Here is a 20,674-nt window from a genome sequence, read left to right as displayed (position 1 = left end):
CTTCTACTTTATCTTTTGCTTTTTATTTGTAAATAACATCTAAGACTGCTAACTGAAGGTTATGAATATAATACAGTTGCTGTTTTACAAGAAAGACATAAAATCATTTATTTAAGCAAAGTAAATTTTTAAACAACTTCTAAATTTTTAACTCACCGCCACCTAGCTCTGCACTGAACGATTTCCCCATTCTTATTATTACACTAACACCATCATTACAAACGGCTACTATATCTTTTTAAACGACAAATTTGGTGACTAATTTATTTTCTAACTTTTGAAAAATTCCCGGTAGGCATTTTTCCTTCACCCGAGCGAATCCTAATTTGCAAATATTACTGAATTTTTCATACAGCAATGAACGTTTTACATTTAAGTAGCGTCGGTTTCTTATAGAGGTCCATTCGTCCAATGTTAACGAAGTCTACGATAAATGAGATGTTATAAATATAATATAACTTAAAAAAAAGGTAAAAAATTATCAATGATTTTTGGAAATGCAAAGCAAAAATTTCCTCAATCATACCATTTTTTACGGAATTTCCATATTTCAATACGATATTGCTAACAGTGTGGACTGAACCTGTAACTCTGTCCTGATTTATCTATAACTTTCTATAATTCGTCGAAGTAATAAAAGATTTTAATAGAAAAACATCTATTGCAACCATCCGCGGTTTAATCATCTCAGTGCTTTCGTTTTTATAAAGGAAAATAATGTTCCAATTTCCTTTTTTTGGTTTGAAATGAGTTATGCCGGCTCATTACAATCATCACCCGGATTTTTTTTTAGGTTCGGTCCCTTTTCAATACTATTGGACGGTGTTCCTTTGTAATTTTTTAATCGATCTTATGAATGGTTTTCAAATGATTATATGTAATCCTTTTGTCGTTCTAGCCCTTAATTTATAACTTCGGAACATTCTTGGCACTTAGCAGATTATGTATCGTATATTTTTAAAAAAGATCCGGGGGAATGCAGGGCCGAATCCACTTGTTCAAAGTAACCACTTTCTTTTATTTCACACATCGTAATAAAAAAAAAAAGAAACAGAGCATCCAAATATGTGTTCCAAGTTTAATTTTAAGTCGAATTTAACAACGGTGTGAGTTTATTTCGCATAATAAGCTATTATTTAAAACACAACAGACGATACTGAACAGGACGTGTTGGTGTTATGAGTCATAAGCGCGTCATAAGGAAAAAAACATTTGGAATCACGAATGAAAGAATCTTGAATTATTTTGTGAGGATTTCTGCAAAAATTGATTAATAAAATAGTAAAAGACTATTTCTTTATTTTCAATCCCGCGGGATCACGCGTACATTCATTAGACTAAAGTCAAATTTATGCCGACTTAACTCTCATATGTTAACTATCTTAGATATATATTTTAATCTTATTAACACATTTTAAAGAACAACTTTCAATTTTATTTATTATTTTTAAGTAATAATACTTGGTACAATATTATTTTAAAATAAAACTGTAAACACCATAACCTCTATTCATTAATATCTACAAGTGTATTTATAGTGAATACTGTCGCATAATCACACGTTATTACAGTTTATACCTAAGTTTGAGCTTAAAACTAGGAATTTTGTTTACAAAAGTCGTTAGGTTCAAAAGGCATAAGATTTACTTCATTGTCTTTCAGTTTAAATGGAACTGTTAACCATAATTTGGCTGAGCTTTGAACTAACTTGCTTCGGCTTTCTTCTACTTCTACGTGCTAAATGATTCTCGTTTTCTACTATCCAATTCTTCTTTAAGAAGAAAAGGATGTTATTTTCTCTTAACCGTGGGATAATATCTTTGACCTCACCCCAGCCAAACAGAATACATATTATCACTCTCGCAAATTTTTTTTTGGGGAAAACGTTTGTGTTAGACATCGACTTTTGACTTATTTGTCCAAAAAAATTTAACAGCCTACTACACGAACATTGTAATTGTCCAGGTACTTATGCATCCGGCATTACATCCATTCTATTTTGCCGTCATTTTTGTGCATCTTTAAAGAAAAGTATCACTAGTTTCGGTGCACTTTATACTGAACTGGGGCTTGAGATCGCCCGTCTAACTGTTACCAATAAGCAATAATTTTACTTGAAATACCTTAGATTTTTACTACCCAAAAACGATAAAGGAGGGATGGGGCGTTCTTTCAGTCTAGCCCCTTTTTCGAATAAATACGTTAAGTCATCACACCAGGATTAAGGGTTGTTGTCGTAGCTCAGCGGTTAAAAGCATTAAAGCGCGTTGGTCGTGGGTTAGATCCCCACCGGAATGCTACTTTCTATTTCGGTTGTTGTTGATTGTGTATCTAATCTTCACCCTCTTAAATTCTAGTACTTTGGTCTCCAGCTCAGGACGATCGATTTCTTATACGACAAAAATGAACAATTTTTTCTACTGAGTTTTTCTGATGCTCTTCCACGAGCTGCTTCTGTGTTTCTCCGCTTGCTCTGTCCAAACTCGAATACTCCATGGAAAACTCGCCCGAGAGTCGAAGCAGAAACAATCTAATTAAACTTGAAAGAATTTATATTAATTTTTAAATAAATTAGTAAAGAACATAGGCAAATGTGGATTACCGTATAACCTGCAACTTCCGGGAATAATTAAAGTTTGAAGAGCCTCAGTTGCTTTATAAAGTTTTGCTCTGACACTTTCTGACACAACTTAGTTAAGTAAGGGAACCTCTGGCTTTAGTATAATAAAAATTAGTTAGATATTTTAGTATAATTTTGTAGGTTTAATGCTTCAATTTATTATATTTAGAAGAGTTAAAAGAGTAACACGCAGTGGTTAAATCTTGAAATACTATTACATTTTATTGGTTTTTACTTCTAAAGAATACTCTTACCAGTTTGGATACCTAAATAAAAAATTGGGCACTGGAGCGCACATGGGAACTAGGCTTTCGCCGGCTATATAACTATATACTAGTAAATAACGTTCTTTACCCACAGCACTTCTTACTACGTATCATTTAAGATACATACCAAAAAACAAGCATTATTACACATCGGCGGAGGTCAGTTCAATTATTTGACTGAACCAATAGTCCAACCTCACGTATGGTTTAAGAACGGAGCAAGAGTGCTAAAGTTGTCACTAATTTTGCTGCCAGTACCACTGAAAGCTTTCAGACGGACCTAGCTAGAAGGGCCTGCATGTACAAAACTTAGCTAATTTCAACCAGAATTCGCTCAAGGTTCTACTAGAGCTGCTTGTTCGCTTCTCAGAAGAAACGACTTCCAAAGGCAATGCTAGTAAACCTCGGGCAAGTTTGTACTTTAGCCAAGTTAATAGTCGGGCATTTTCTAAACTTTAAAAGCCGCTCATCAAGGTCTGACTTCACATTGCCCATATGCGAATAGACGGTAAGTCTTCCTCTAAGGCCACAGGAAATGTAGCACCTGTCTAGAAGCTTTCGTTCGTATTGAGTTTGCCAGTTTTAAAAGTAATTCTTTCGAACCGAGCGTAAAACACCTTTCAACTTTCCGGGGTGCATGCCCACCCTGGGCCCAATGTTTGCCAAAGGAAGGTACCATATTCATAACTTGAAGGTTTGTTAATCATTACAGTAACCTGTGTTAGCATCATTAGCTTTGGGTCAAAGTAAGCCCTTCGTTAGTCGGAGTGGGTGACATGACCAAAGGGAACTGAACCGACATTGGACATGCAATCCACCTCCGGGTGGCAGCCTGCTATAAACCTTCGATACATCTACCGACAGGAAGCTGCGAGGACTAACTCAACGTAGCGCTTATATATAGGGCAAGATCTTTTTCGTGCGCTTTACTCTATTAGCCTAGGTAAACAAAGCAATTTTTGCTCTGATGGAGAGCGTACAGAACTTGGCGAAAGCAGCAAGATGAAGCTAACGGTCAGAGTCAAACAAAAAAATTTCTTTACAAAGTGCTATCACTAATAGCTCAACCTACGCAGATGCCTTCAAAGATACAGGTCTTATCTGCTGCAGTCACAGCCAAGTTAACGATGCCTAGCATGTCCCTCGCAAAATCAAGGTAAATGTTAAAGTAGTATTAATGCAGAGGACGTCCTAAATAGGAGCATCGAGCTAAATTTCCAAGCTCTTTATACGGTGTTTTCAGAGGACTTAATTATTTTTAAAATAGTGTTATTTACAAGTATAAATTTTAGTTTTTCACAAAAACGTATATGTGTTCTTTACTATTAAAAAAGTTAGGTTTTATTTCATTTTATTTTATTTGTTAATTTAGTCTTCTCATTCATTAAAATGTTATTTATTAATTTATTTATTTTAGTTAAGTGTTGCTTGATAGTAAAAGCATAAGTATTTTTTCAGGGTAAAGCACTAAAATCAAGAAAAAAAATCTATTGCTTAAGCTCACTTAGAACTATTTTTGTTTAACTAAGTTGAATTTTATATAAACTAATTAAATTATAAAGCTAAAAGCCCTCGAATTAAGGTAGTGTTACAAAAGTACCAATAGGTGGCAACTAGTTTCTCTACAAACACGCAGAAAAGTCCTACCAGTTTACAACTCGTTAATAGTAAAGGATGCCTCGTACAGGATTTATAGGATTTTATAGCGCTGGTTAAATTAAAGAATCACCATAACACTATGACATACGTTTCTCTCCAGGAACTCTGTCAGATATCGTACTATTTTCAATGCTAAGAAAGGCGGTGCGAACTACGATCTAACAATGAACAAGGATTAGTATTATAGTCATAGAGCAACTGTTAGCATTAAGCCTAGGATAGAATCCTACTACAACTCTAGCATAATACCAAAATTTCAAACATATAGAAGTAAATGACACGTGATAGGGTTAGGAGAAAAACTGGTTTCAGAGCAGTACCCTAGAGCCATATTGGTATAAATATAAAATAGAAATATAAATACAAATTATAGTCACTATTTCTTCCTAGTTAAAGATATTATTACTCTTTTCTATCTGTTAGCGCGTAAAGTGGCAGGTTATTTCAATTTGGAAAGGGTAAAACTCTTTTTCGATCGTTCTTTGATGAGATAGAACGCCACTAATTACTTTGAGCCTTCGGTGTAGCTAGAACAAACTTTAAAGCAGCCTAAAACTGCTCTTTTATCAAGTTTAGCCTTCGTCAACTCGGTAATATAATCTTAGTCCTTCCTTTTTAGAACCTAGTAAAATGCTACGGCCTTCCTCATAGGTACAAATTTATTTAACTCTAGCTAGAAGAGTGCTTCACTTCTTACTCATGCTGACTCCAATATTCTACTTAAACTAGTTGACCTCTCCGACAATGGATTAAGTGAATACTACATAAGAACCCAGACAAAGGCCTGATAGGACCTTCTCAAGAATCCGCTATTGGAGAAATGTTCTACACACGGAGATGACAGTAAGAGTCCAGTAATAAGCATGAGATTATATGCACGGATTCCAATAACCGTTAGACCGAGCAAGGCTTCCATATTCAGAATTGAAGTTTTCAGCTTACTTTATGAAACAATGCTAACTAAAGCCTACTTGGCGTTTCAGCTCAAGCCAACTCAAACCTTCAATCCTAGAGGGTTATTAGGCCTCACAAAACTAGCTCGTAAACGCCATTGAATTTTTAATCTGTCCTAGGATGGACATCCAACTAGTACATCGTCATTGGTTAGATTTGGATGCCACTATTGAAGAGTACAAAGTGAGCCCAACGGCAAAATTTAACTATATAAGTTGCAAATAAATCTGTTGAGGTATCACTACATGTATCTATATAAATAGAAAACTAAAGGATCCATCACCTCAATAAACTTTATAAACTTTTGAGATCACTGTCCTTATCTATCGACCAATAGTTAATGCTCGTAAAGAACCACTATATTTTCTACACAAGGCCAAGAGAAGTGCTAAAAGTGTTAGCAGGGTCTAGATGTTAACTATGGTATAAATACTCAAACCATGATTACTTCCTTTTTTCAAAGGGGGTAATTAGTTCTACTTCGTTGATTATATTTGAGTTTTGAAGGAAGTTACATCATCTTAGTTTATGAACCCAAGCACAAGGGACTAAACAATAATACAGAGATATTCCAAAATTTACAAGTATTACTCCCCAAGGATAGGGAAGCTAACTGCTACAGGTCAGCTTACTTAAGAATGGGATGGAAACATTGACTTTACTGCAAAGTAATAAGGTTATACCACTTCTCTGCTTAAGCGGTTTGCCAATAAAGTCCTACTTTAGTAGAACACAAGAACGAAATAACAGTCTAGAAATGTTAGCTAATTAAAATGTTCTACTAAAGTAGAACGAAAAAAAGTAAAGTAAGTAAAATTAAATGCTTGTGATTTGCCTGACTCAAAGGGCGACGCCGTCGTCCAGGGGTTAACCGCCTGGATAGGGAATCTGCGCTGCATAGCCCGTACGAATCGGATGACGTAAGTCACCTGGAGTTTACCCTGTCCTAGCAGCGGATTCAAAACCGCTGTGGGCTGGAAAATTTTACTAAAAATTATTATTGGTCAAGGATACTACCAATATCACCGCATAACTAGTTAGCCAGCTTTTCTTATTCAAAAGTCGTAGCAGAATACCTGGCCTTACTGTGTTATCTTTTCTTTATATATTACACCAATTCTTGACTTTGTAGCTTGTGTGAATGTCCAGTCGTGTAGCGGAGTGGCTTCGAAATTTACCCCAAAATGAAGAATCCACTGTTCCCCTGGGAGTGAAAGATGTTGAACTTCATCCTTACCTTAAAACTGGTGTAGTTCTGTGTAATGCTCTCAATCAATTTAAAAAAGGTTTTAATTTATTTTATTAAAAATAAACTTTTATATTTATTAACGATTTTTTTACTTAGAACACTTTGATTATGACCCTCAAGCAAAGTTTAGGTTTCAAAGTGTGGCGAACTTGAAAATTTTTTTTGATGAGTGCCAAACTTTTATTAACTTTGAAGCTCCGAATGCTTTAGAGGTAAACTTACTCCATATTTTTTTAATAAACGAAAATAAATCAATCTTATATTTTAAAGGTTTACGGTGGCTCTGCCTTTGAACAACTGCTTAAAATCCTAAATGACCTAATAACCGAATTAGAAAGTAGACGTACAACCTCAAAGTAATTTTTTTAAATCTTTTTTTTACCTCTCTTTTAAACATCAAGCGTATTGTATACTTATTTTATTTTTAGCCAGCCTTCTCGTCTTAATCCAATACGAGGTGAACTTGAGAAAATTTTGGATAATAAAGAAAAGAGTAATAATTCTTCTTCCTGGAAAAATTCACCAACAAAAAAAGCGATTGCACTTTGGTCTTATGCAGCTACGAAATCCGACGAACTTTCTTTAAGAAAGGGCGATATTATAATTCTAACACAAACGCCCGAGGAAGGATGGTGGGAAGGTAAAGTTTCAAACCAAGTAGGCTGGTTTCCCTCGCCCTACTGCAAAATTTTCGAGGGATCTACACCTCCAGAGATTGACGAAGAAGAATCTGAGGATCCCACAGAAGTTGCAAAAGTATTGATATTTATTAACTTAAAAGTTAAGAGCTTTCCTTGCTTATTATAATTTTTTATTACTTTGCTTTTTTTACTTATTGTTGAAAATACTCTTTTAGATTTCAGAGCCTTTGGAAACACTATTAGAAGCTGAAAAAGGTAATTCTGAATTCTTAGAGCAAGCTGTTAATGCTTTATTAGAAAGCGAATATTATTATTCCTGTGAACTTGAAGAATTTACCGAAACTTATGCTTTACCTTTAAAAGAGGGGTACAACGGCATTTCCGAAACTGAGAAAAACGGACTTCTTATTAATTTTTTTTCAATTTTACATTTTCATAACAAATTTTATTCTCAAATATATGAATCTTGTGTTGAAGGCGGCACTAGAGATCTTGTGGGGCAACTCTTTTTAGAATCTTCTGAGGAATTTCGTAAACTATATTATTTTTACTTTTCTTCGTATCCTACAGCAATTGAAATTTACATGCAAATCAAAACTTCCTCGGAATTTCAAGAATTCCTAAAACGCTGTTCACAGAAGAAGTCGGTGGACTACTTAAACGTTTTTCCCATTTACTTGAATAAGCCCATTTTGCGTCTTAAAGTCTATCCCAAATTATTAAAAGATTTAGCGCGGAACACTTCGGATTCCGCTCCAGCTAAAAAACAGTTAACTGAGGCTATTCTAATTTTTGATAGAATCGTTGGATCTGCCGAAAGGATAAAAAAGTTACGAACTACAGAAAGATTGCTTGCATCCAGCGATATTCAAGGGTTGCATTTCTCTCAGTTGTCCTCTTGTGGATCTCTGCAACACTGCGCTAACGTGCTAATGCCTAATTCAGACAAAAAAAATTTAAAGAATCTTTTACTGCTTGTCTATGTCGACTTTCTTATAGTTTTATACAAGAATTTTAAAGGCAACAAAGTAAATTTTTCTTTAAAAGATAAATTTCAGTTTTCCCAAGTTAAGGCAACTAAGTGTCAGTGCGAAAACTACGACTTTGCCTTTAGTTTGTTAATAAATAACAAAGTATCGATGATCTGCATTTGTAATACACCAGCTGAGTTAGAAGAAACTATAAATTTTTTAAACAAGCCCCGTGAGGAAAGAACACTGAAAGTTCCTGTAGAAATGCCCCCAATTACTTCTTTTTCTGCCTCTACTTCTACTTCAACCAAAAAATCTATTAAGGGTGCCTTTAAAAATTTCAAAAAAGCGAATAAATCAAAACCAATGGAAGAAACCTTAGCGAAGAGCCCCGAGCGGACGACCCCACCGATGAAGCATATAAAGTCCCAAACCTTAAAAAATGAAAATGTCATAAACTTTACTAGCAATATGGAACAGCATTCCGGAAGCAAGGAAGTTGTGACTAAAAGCCAAAGCTTCAGATCCAACAAGGCAATAGCCCCGGAGATTTCGGGACCAAGACCACTTCAGTTTCTTCATGAGTCCTGTTCTCATAAAGAGCTTATTAACGCCGTTAATACCTTATATTCGATGGTCAACCGTTTACAAAGCGAACTGCAACTGCTAAAAGAAAGTTTGCAAAAGCAAAGAACTGGAAAAAATAGTTAGCGCCGACTAGTTTACAAAGGCTTTCTTCTAAATAATTAATTTCATTTTATTAGCTTTAAAAGCGCAGTAAGTGTTGAAACAACAAATGTTTTATAAGAATTGAGCTTATTAAATTAGTATATATAAAAAGTATTATACAAAAACGAGAAAGATCGAAAGGAAATAATATTAAGCGCTGCGAGGAAATTTATTATTATTTATTTGTTGCGACAATAGCTATCAGTCTTTTAAATAAAGAAATACTGCGCTTTCAAGGTTTTTTATAGTGCTTGGAAAACTGCTGGGTTTGATGGCGTAGAATTTAGTAGAAAGAGTGCTTTCCAGGAGACACAACTTTTTTATGCGCATTGCGTTTCTTTAGGCTGGGCGAACTTTGAACTCCAGAATCCTTATAGTTTATTTTTAAAGTATATTGTTTTATAAGATTATATTTTAAATCAAGAATTCAGTTAATTCAACGCTAAAAGTTCGAATCTATATATTAAGCACATTAAAATTTAAGCTTGCTCTATATGGTTGTTTGACGGGTGCAATACAAGTTTACTTGGTCGTCAAACTGCCAGTTAACAAATACTATTTTTAGGGAGCTGAGTGCTCCTAATTATAATAAATTGTTAAGACAGCGACGGTATATGTTAAGCCTTTCACCTTGCAAAACATCCGAGAGACCTAATAATTAGCTGTAAATTAATTATTACCTGGCTTATGGTGTTACTACCCTCGTACAGCGCATTGCGCGAGTACTAGTTAAAAGATCTTTAAAACTTAAACCTGAATTTTTTAAGTTGTCGAGTATCCAAATTAGTTCGGAACCTAAAGTCTTAGAAAGTGAGGCCATTTGTAAAAGGGGAGAGCTCAAAATTTTTGAAATTATTTATGATAAATATGGCAGTATTCCTGACGTAGAGTCAAACCCTTTTTATAGTTTTTGTATTATTCGTAAAACATGTCAGCTTTATTACTTTACAAAGTTCGCACCCAATGAAAAAGTATTTAAAGCGATATTAAAGTACGAGCTCGCGCTTCAATATAGTATATATTAGGAAATAACACTACGGTATATGTAACCTTATATAGAACTATACGACAATTGTACCATAGCAAGAGAAGTAAGCACTAATAATAAATTTCAAAAGGACACTAAAACTTAACTTTTCGATATGAAGCCAAGTGAGAAAGGTACCTTTATAGAGAGATCAAGATAGTACTTATACCCCCATAATATGATACGACATAATATTGTTTATAGAACTATACACATGTTACAACAGTTTCAACTAGGGAATTAGAGTATACCGAGAATAAGTACCAGTAGTGTTGTAAGCCATGCCACTCATCCGATACAACTAGAAGAACCCAGACCTTCGTCCGCAACTATTCACTTTACTTTTCTGAATTGTAACAACGTAGCCGTGGTTCCCAACCCCAATTAATTTCAATGGATCAACCGGATCCAGGGGTAAGACAGCTCCAGGTCAAGAGGGCGGGCCGCTTAAACTTGAGTGCCAACGACGGATCAAGAGAATGGCTAAGAAAAAGATAGTAAGGAAGCAGAAAGAGCAAGATTGCCATGACTCTTCATTACATGAAGGGGGCTAAAGGATAGGATCTTATAAAAATCTCAAGCTAACAACCGGTTATACCAGTTTTAAGAGGTATCCTTACGAATCGAGCGGACTGTGGTCGATTAAAACAGTCCATTCTCACCTACGCTTCTCCGAGGTCAATGTCCATTCCATTCAATCACCATTTCATCGAGGAAGGCAACCAAACTCACGACGAACTGTGTTTAATTATTCCCCTAAAGTTAATATCAAGATAGAACGAAAGTTTACTGTGGAAAATTCAGCTCAAGCCAAGAAAAGCAGTTTATTAAGAGGGTTTTAAGCATCGCCCGCTCAGGCTGTGACAACCTTGTACCCTCTCGGAAGGCTAGCCGATCAGAACAACGTTCATCTTGCGGAATACGAAGCCAGTCGTCGAAGACTACCGGTCAGCTGAACCGCCAGATTTTACTAAAGGGCCTATCCCTTTAGGTCTCTTTACGAAAAGCACCTGGAGACAAGAAAACGGTCAATACTTATATGAAGAATGTACGAACTAACACGAAAGCTAAGTTTCCTATTTGGAGCTCAACCTGCACCGCTGACATGGATCTTCAAAGGGTCTCCACCACGTACCTGGCGGTGATCGCAGTAGCTGAAAGGTTTAACGGCCCCAAAGGATTGTCGAAGAAACGAGATTTAAGACTTGTAAGCGTTTGTTCTATTCTCATATATGATATTTGGCGACCTTAATTATTACTTTATAGTGTTATTATTCAAATGGTTAAGGCATTCATTTATTTTTGTCACATTTTTAACCCTATAGTAGTCGGGGAGGGTCTCACAGATCTGGAATTTACTTTTTTTTCTAAATTTTAAATTAGATAGAAGTTAAAGTTTAGTGTGTCCTGTATCCTAATATCTCAATAAACAGCAAGTTTCAAAAATTTACGATATTTTTTATTTAATATAAAAGTAAAAAATTTAAAACTCAAGAAGGGATCTGCAGAACTATGTGACTACTAATATCTAAATAAGAGGAACAACTACTGTAGGGTTAATGGGGGACAGCGCTCTTACTAATTTTTCCCCATCGTAACCATGACAGGCGTATTTTAGTACTAATGGGCTTTTCCCTGAAGTTCCACTCGTCCCAAGCGCAGAGATAATTTCCTCTGAAATAGGTCTTTCTTCAGCACTTAGCATACTAGGCAGTAATATAGTTGACCCTCGTGCGTTCGCTCGAACTAATTACCTTTAGAATTTGATAAGCTCCTAAGGAACCATATATCCCACTGTAAAATGTATAAGTATTAATCAAGTAAATTTAATACTAGTTGGTGCACAAAACGAGGGTTAGTAAGGAGTAGTTTGTTGTAAGCTAAATAAAAGTTATGCAAGTAGTTAACAACATATTATAGTATAACTGATTCTAAGTCCGCTAAATAACTAAGTTTATTCTAACCAAGTGTCAGTCAGCTCTTTTGCTAAATCACCCTAAGGCCTCCTACTCTAAGAGAGTACCTCCAACCCATTGACAAGTTAGCCCTAAGGTTATAAAGCTCAACTACTCCATCGAGAACCATTTAAAACTACTGCCTTTCAATCAGGCCTAAATTATAAATGAAGAAGTTTTTTGTAACAGTGAACAATTAAAACATAAACTTAGGCTTAGATTAGGTAATTACTAGTTAAATATCATTAACCTCTTAGTTCATTGACGGTATTAGACATTAGTCAAAGGGAAGATAGTACGTTTAAATTAAGTAGAATCTTTCATCAATCTTTCAGCAGTGAATACAACTTTTTATTTATCAGCCTCGATTGTATTTTGGATCTTGGGTATTTAATCATGTAAAGAAGCTTATCTTGGGAACATTAGCTTAAATGTCGTGAGATAAATTAAGATAATAATTAAAATAGCCTTATACTGGCTGGCTAAAGCTACTGGCTTTAGGCGATTGGAGAGGACTTTGCATTTTTGTAGTGTAGTTCGATTATTGGACCTCGTGTGCCAGTAATTACTTTGTTTATTATTTAGAGGAGTAATTCACTGCTAACCTCTACAAGATATAGCTCCTTTTTCCTAACAGGTTTAAGTTACATCGATCCAAACTCAAGATAGAAATTACAATCTTGAATATATCCTAGCTTTTTGTCTCTTTATATACCTACTCTTGTTAAGGTAGCTGACTATTGCCTATTACCCAGAAATTGTAAACTGATGTTAAATCAGAGGGCTTAGCTTACTAATTTTAAAACATCAATTTCATTCATTCAATAAAAAGTTTAGAACCACTTGTTTCTTTTCTAATCTGTTCATTAACTATCTTACTATGCTTAGTCATCTTAACCAAAGCTGAACCCCTCACGTTCTAATTACTAATGCCAGTTACCTATCTCGCCTTTGTTAAGAAAAGATGAAGCTATCTACTTCCTTACTTTCAGGGAAACCGATTCTCGTTCCCAGGAGATAAGGAAGCTTCTCGTCTGTTAATCACGGACACTAACCTTCAAATACTATGTTAAACTCTAGTGAGTTAGTGTTAGTGATGGATTGAGTTTCAATTTCTTTAATCATAGGCTGACTAACAAAGTCAAAGGCAAGGTACTACTGACAGATACACCTTTGCATTACCATATTCTATTTCCTTCTCCCTTGAGGGTCTAGTTCAAACCTTCCTTAGACGAGAGTGCTAAGTGAGCGCAGGTAGTGTTGATGATCAAGGGTTTACTTCACTGTCGCCTCACAGCTAATAGACTGTTCTCAATACTAAGTCCTTTTTGTATGCATTACTTATCGTCTTTTCCTCTGTTGATCCATTTCAGAGACAGTAAGTTGTAATTAAAAAAACCACCACCAAATACTTGATAACTAATTACTTCCTGATTTGAATGTTCCTATTTCTAACTCTTCTATTTTAGTTTTCGTTAGAAAGCAGGTTAGTAGAATTAACTAACGAGCACTCACCAGCTGCTCATTAAGTTCTACTAACGTAGAACAAAAAAAAAAACTCAATGGAAGAAAAAGATAGAGAATATTTTCTCTTTTTCGACTTATCCTAACCCCTTCTTTGATCGTCATTTTGGAGCAAAATGTTTGGAAAGACTACGCTAGTTCCAAAGGGGTAGATTGGTGTCAACTTTACCTAAGCAACACTAGGAAATAGCACTATTGTCTACTGTGTACTTACTTCGAACTTTTTACTATACTAAATTAGATATATGAAGTAAGCACTATTCTTGTGGTCAAATTCGTTACATAATGTTATTATACCAACTGAGTAGAACAGTCATTTCATACAAAACTATACATATATACATATATAACACAGTCAATTTACAACTAGTTTATCATGTCAAAAGTGTTATTTCGTATTACTCATACTAGTAACCCAATTAGCTCTCCATTGGAATTACTAATACTTATACCAGCCGATAGATAAGAGAAGTTGTGTCAATGTAGAGGATTAGAGATGAGAAGGGGGTAATATCTCCTGTATATCATCAATTGTAGCATAGGAGCCTAAAGATACAACTCGAAGGTAAGATAGGACCCTTCCATAAGTGATACCGTTTACTTACCTTTTTATCATTATTAAAAGCACTTGTTATCGTGCGAACTTTTGTATATAAAAAAACAGTCCATTATCGCCTACGGCTTTCTATGGTATCTACATATCCTTTCTTAATACGAGCTAAGGCTAGGTAAACATATTCACGATGTACTGTGTTTGATTATTTTTTTTAAAGTTCAGATACAATTTAAAGCACAAGTCAGTAGTTTACTCTATAGTTTCAACTAAAGACAGGGAAAGCAGTTTATAAAATAGAGGGTTATTAACCATCTCACAATGATAGTATAACATACGCTCTACCAATAATCTGCCCACAAATGGCTATCTAAATGTACTACCTTTATAGCTTGCAAACTACGGAGTCATTTGTTGAAAGAGGTCTCTAAATTTTACTATTGGTTCGATCTTAAACACGTACAATACGTTACCCAGAGAAGATTGCTCCAAAAAAAAAATTCACGAGCATGATTGTTATTTTCAATTAACACTAAAACCTATTAGTCCGTAACTAGCCGAAGTACTAATATAGCTGCCGGTTTAATGCAAATCTATAATGACAGCTCCACGCTTACATTGCTTTGCTAAAACGCAGGATAGATGGTTCGCTGCAACGTTGCTCTATTTGAGTCTTTAAATCTTGATGTTTAAGCAAAGATCGAGTTACTCAAGGCGAAAGAGCAGCGGAATCTTAGAGTAGAGTTTCTGTTGCTTTTATATAGCGTTTTTTTTGCAGAGCTTAACTATTAAAAATTAAGTGTAGTTTCATGTAAATTTTTCTGTTGTATAATTTTTTTAGTAGATCTTTTTGAGTTATCTAGGTGTTAGTGATTGTACACCATTGAGAATGCTTACAAAGATATAACTAAGAGCAAAGTCAAACCAAGATTATTGTCAGTTAGAAAAAGGGTCTCTGTTAGTAGCATGTTCTCTGGGAATAGATCCTGCACGGCACGAGAGGTTCAATACTTGGCAAATGACGGGTTATTCCTGTTCTCTAGATGAGGTTGAGCAATTTTATTAGCACTTCCTTTAGAAGAAGGGGGCTCGCACGGTTCAATGTTATATGCTGCAATAACTTCTTAATCATTTTGGTATACCTATTTTTGTAAATTCTACGATGGTTTTAGTTTTATTAAAAAACCTCACTCATGAGATTTAAAGGATTTATTTAAGCCGGACTAAGTACTAAATCATTCTACCCTGTTCTATGTTCGACCGAGGAGAGTAACACATAACTAGTCTGAGCATGTAAGAAAATTGCGTAGAAAAAAAGTTCGAAATATTGATCATTAATTTTCTTAAAGACTCGGTGTCCAAACCATTTCGTAGTTTGCTGGCTTCATTACTTAACCAACGAACAGCTTGAGCACAGGTATTTCTAATTCAATCATGAAAGTTTATGGCAGTTGCCTGCAAAGTAAGTACTATTGGCTGGATCAGAGCAGCTTTTAAGAAATTAGGATTTTTTATTGAACAAGGAAGTTTACAGTTCGACAATGATATTGACTATTATGATATTTTACTAATAATTCGAAAGTAAGCAAGTTTTATAATGCAAACAAGTAGCCCTCTCGTTTATAAACCATTTTATAATGCACGAGTTCATTATCAAACTCTCTGCAGGTAAGTGATGCTTTGTTAAAGTTGCTCCTACTACCCTAGTTCATTATTGTGCACAAAAAATCTAAGAGAGAATTTCCTAAGCAGTAAGTACTTTGTGTAATTGAACTAATCGCCTAGGAAAGGAAGGCTACTTTTATTTTTCGTCAATGAGCTATTAAAGATTGAATGTTATGTCAAAGGAGAAAGTGTTTCAAATGTTTAATGATAAGCATTAACGGTAATCAATTTCTCTACACTTTAGTTTTGCATCGTTTTTCGCGGAGGTTGGAGCGTTCAAATAACCCTTTTCTTATTATTTTATGATTTCAGTTTATTGTATAACCCCTTTACAAAATATTTCATCCTTCAGAGTTCATCGCTTTGCAAACGGCAATGTTACGTTCTTGTGCCTATTTCGCCGTGTCAGTAATGCCTTCTTTAATGATATAGCTCGAGAAGGCTCTAGTTGCATATCTATTTTTAAATGTGTGCAATTTAGCTTAACATTGAAGTTGATAATATGTATAAGTAAGCATAATACTGACTTAAGAAAGTATCATTACATTACATTTACATTTTTGGCGTTAGTATTAGGCGTTTAACTTATTAATAATGACTATTTAAAATGTGGTATCCCTACATTAACACAAACACTAACCTTTAATTACTAATGAGCCAAGGACTAACTTAACTATGCCCATAAAAAGAAGAGTGTCCTTGTACAGGGCAATCCAATATTGCTAAGAAATACCATAAAGATACTTTCAAGGTAGGTATAAAGCCTTTTGCAAGGCGACCAAATATTCGGAGTCGTGGCTATATTAAAACTGAACAACATTTCGTTTCCCGCAGATATTACTCCCGCTACTACAGAATTCTAAACTATCCCATTCATTTTGTTATTGGTAAGTGTAAAGCAGCTATATTTACCAGGTCAAATATGAGTAATGATTGCTAAATTATCGACAAATACTTGTAATAATGCGTGGTTATTTAAAGGAAACTTATAGATAAATATTAAATTATTTATTTTAAAAAATATGCATATTAAAAATGAGAATGCACCTTTCTAATTTTCAACTGTGGTTATGCTATGTCTATCTTGCTATCAAAATTTTTTATAATTTTTTTTTGTGGTTGTAACGTCTTTTGAGAGTTTATCTGTATAAAATTTCTTTTTCCTCGTTTTAAGGGTTGTGCGTGTGATGAGAGCCACATTGTTGCCTAAAGTTTAATTTATTAAGTTTATAACACTTTACAAAAGTGCTTAAGAGAGTAAACCGCCCTTTCTATTGGGACTTTTTACCCAGAGACATACTGTTCGCCTATGAGTTTGCCGAAATCGGTTAACTATAAACAATATTTCTGAGAGCAAATCGAAGAACTATTGTTATATTATTATCTAATTGTAGTGTTTTAATTAAAAATAATAGATTAACTTACGACACAAATCACTTTTTAGTTAGAATTTAATTTTAAAATAGTATGTTGTTTAACGTAATGTGACGACTTTGGTAAACTTGTCAGGGTTTACCTTTGGTAAAGAGAAACATTATGAAGTATGATTGAAGGTTGATATAAAAAAAAAGTATGTTATTTGTAAAAAATACAAACTTCCTGCTGGTGTACAATCTATATCGTGTAGAGATATTTAGAAAACTTAAATATTAGCTAGTAAATTTAATATAGCAGATTATTGAGAGAGGGTCATAGAAAAAAAAATGTTCGCATAACCTTAGGAGACTTCGTAGACATTACAATTTTACAATAACTGACCGCTTTACACTAGCTAAAGAATTTTGACGAAAAAACTGTTAGGATAGGAGATCAACTAAATATTATGACTTACCACACAATTAGTTATTATCACTAGCCAAGTCTATAAAATTTTGGCTCTACTTCTATTTTATATCTTTTACCTGTGGAGTCTTTTTTAATTTTATTCCTCTTTAACTGATGGCTACTATTTTTGTTTATTAAATTTTTATTTCTATAATTTACCAATCACCGCAATAATTTAGATAACCTATTAGCTCTAACCAATAGGTAAATGAATCGCTATAAAAATTTTTTTATGTATATTTCTAAGAGCTTTAAAAGGCTTTGTACCTTATTCTACGAAAGTTTAGAAATATTTCAAGCGTAATAACGACTATCAAAACCTGAGTCACCATTTTTACCCATACGTATGTAAATTTGCTTAAGTCAATCGAGGCGCTGTACCTTATAAGAGAGATGTGGTTAACCTATTAGAAGGTAACTGGTTAAAAAAAAAATTTTGTTTTTGTTTATAATAATAAAATGATATAGGCTAGAAAAATTGTATTCTCTCTCGTGTTCTGATAACAGCTTCACATAACGGACAGCAATGTATTAAGTCCAAAAATTGGTCGAGACAAAGTGGAATGCAAGAACAACACTATAGCCCAGTTAAACAAGGACCTCCACAGGCTAACCAGGCTTATCCAGCCTTATAGTTTACTGAAAAAAGTAATTTATTTCCAGAAGCGAGGATAAACAAACATAGTAGGGCCGGAATTCAGTTGTTGTAGAGTAAAATGAGTTTGTGGTAAAGAAGAATAAGCTGATTGTTGCTCTTCTTCTATAATGGTAGAGGGGCCGACTAAGGCAACTTTAGACTTGAGGTCCTTAAGTTAATAAAAGGTTTAATATTAAGTAGTAATTTTGATAAAAATGAAGAAGAATATAATATTGATATATAAGAATTATAAAAGGAAGTTCAATATATGATATAAAGATAGTCACATACTTGTATGGCCTTTTTACAAATGAAGAGGAGTTATAAATGTTATGTGATAACGACTGCGATAAGTCTAGTAACTTGAAAATTGACTTTAATTTTTTTTTAAACAAAGTTATACCATATTTTAACTAATTACCTAATTGAAAGGGGTAACTTACTTTAACCATGTAATTTAACTTTGCTAATAGGGTTTTTTATTGTGTTCAAACTAGCAGTTAATAGTTAAAAAGAGTTAATAGGTAATAATAAGAGCAATATCTATCAAATTACAATTTTTTTTGGCGTAATAGCTTAAAGAATTGCAGTGCAAGTTAGCAAAAAACCTTTTTTGTGTATATACAACACTTAGCACAATAATTAGATGAATTTAGTTTTAGAGTTTAAATTTATTTAGTTTCGGTTTGTAAATAGTTATTTAATTTATTTGTGGGAAGAAGTTTAACTTCATTAATTATTTTAAAAATTCTACTCTAAGCCAATTAAAGGAGCTATGGCTTAGGGATCACAACTTGCTTTCATTTACTTTAGATTATAAATAGTTATATTAAAATTTTTCAAATTATCCTTGATAAGGCCCCTCTTCCACTTAATAAAAAATGCGCCCTTAGAATATTTTTTTCAAATGACTACTAAATATAGTTAAAAATATTCTTTTCCTGACAAACGGCTTTTGCTTTCTATCTTCATTCCTACTAAGTAAATGAGTTCACAAGATTTTTAGAGTCATTTAACATACTATATTAATAGCCTATTAATTAGATTTTAACGTTTAAAATTTTCTAATATTTCTGGTTTCTAAATAGTGAAGTCTTACCTTTATGGCTCTGAGTCCGCCTCTTATCCAATTAAATAAACAATGATTACTGGTATTACACCGAAAAGGTTAGTAATACTTCTGAAGCTTGCACGATTGAAAAAACAGGCACCCCTTTTGGTAAATATTTTATCCAGAGGACTGAATCTTTTACTGATAAAGACTGCGAGGATAAAGCGGATAAAATAACTTGTTCATCTCTGGGGAAAAAATGTTCTGCTACGTGCGACGAAACGGCTAAATATGCTACTTTTAACTATTCCGTAGGTTGCAAAACTAGAAGTTATACCGTTTTCAGAAAGTTCTTCATGCACATCTATTGGCTAATATCCCTTTCAAGTCGGCTAAGAGGGTTGTACTAGCAAAGACTGCAAGGATGGAAAAGCTAAAAGCAACTACATGCACAGCTTTTGGGGCTGATTATAGTGCTACGTGTAATGCACCATCTAAAATAGCTACTCTTTACTATTCTAAAAAATGTACTTTAACCGTTGTAAGTTCGAATAACTTTACAGTAGATAAATGCCTTGAAATATCCGGTCTATACTTTGAATTAAGACCTGCTTTTAACTTAAATTCATGGGCGGCTTAGTTATTGCCGTGGTGGGTCCCGTTATGTTGGCTACCGCTCTTGCTTCTTTTTAAACTTGAAGGCCGCTTAATGAATGCTGATAATAAAACTTTGAAATAAATTTTTTTTATTGATACTTTTCGTGCTTCTGTACATAAATCGCAAATATACACTTAAAGATATGATTAATTTTTAAACGAAAAGTATTTGCAGTGTGCTTTGTAAGCTTAAATTTTGTTGCTAGGAGTGACCTTTACATAGCCCTAGCTAGAAGTTTGAATTTACACCTCTAACTCGATATTTTTAACTCATTCAAGTACGGTCCTTGCGCCATCTTTTCTAAGTATAGTAGTAGGATAACGGGACGATAGTTCTTTACACTCTCGCTAAATAGGTTAACAAAAGCATATTATATTTTTAAACATTTTGAGAGTATGTTTTAAATGGTCTTAGTAGCTCCTTGAAAGGCTGGTAACAATTGGTATTGTTAAAGATCCCCTCGGTTCTTATTGTTTTCATAGTTTTATGAGTTATAACTATCTTTAATTTTTGTTTTTGTGCTATGAATCGCATACTCTGTGGGTAAAGGTTAAGAGACAGGGGTCGACCCTATAGTGTAATTTACTAGCTGAGGTGGTTTAGTTTACGTTGTATCAAAAGATTATGTACAAAGGTTTTTGCTTTATATTAGTCTTCGGCTGTGGGATACATCTGCTACTTTTTTATTAAA

At 34.1% G+C, this 20,674-nt stretch overlaps 1 protein-coding gene across 1 annotated transcript; it reads left to right on the top strand.

Annotated features, from left to right (window-relative positions):
* The first annotated feature begins 6,560 nt into the window (after positions 1-6,560).
* Positions 6,561-19,735, top strand: LOC135145796 (rho guanine nucleotide exchange factor 6-like). Its single transcript, XM_064077932.1, has 9 exons — positions 6,561-6,785; positions 6,845-6,960; positions 7,019-7,104; positions 7,177-7,504; positions 7,605-7,644; positions 7,753-8,417; positions 10,974-11,063; positions 11,108-11,323; positions 19,511-19,735. The coding sequence occupies exons 1-9, from the start codon at positions 6,641-6,643 to the stop codon at positions 19,733-19,735; spliced, it is 1,911 nt and encodes a 636-aa protein (XP_063934002.1). The 5' UTR covers positions 6,561-6,640.
* Positions 19,736-20,674: the final 939 nt, after the last annotated feature.

The sequence above is a fragment of the Zophobas morio genome, unplaced genomic scaffold (assembly GCF_036711695.1).
Source record: "Zophobas morio isolate AGI-343-1 ecotype UQ-CSIRO unplaced genomic scaffold, CSIRO_AGI_Zmor_V1 ptg000183l, whole genome shotgun sequence".
In the NCBI taxonomy this organism is placed as follows: Eukaryota; Metazoa; Arthropoda; class Insecta; order Coleoptera; family Tenebrionidae; genus Zophobas; species Zophobas morio.
Note: the sequence above shows the minus strand (reverse complement) of the source record. Positions and strands in the feature narration are given on the sequence as shown.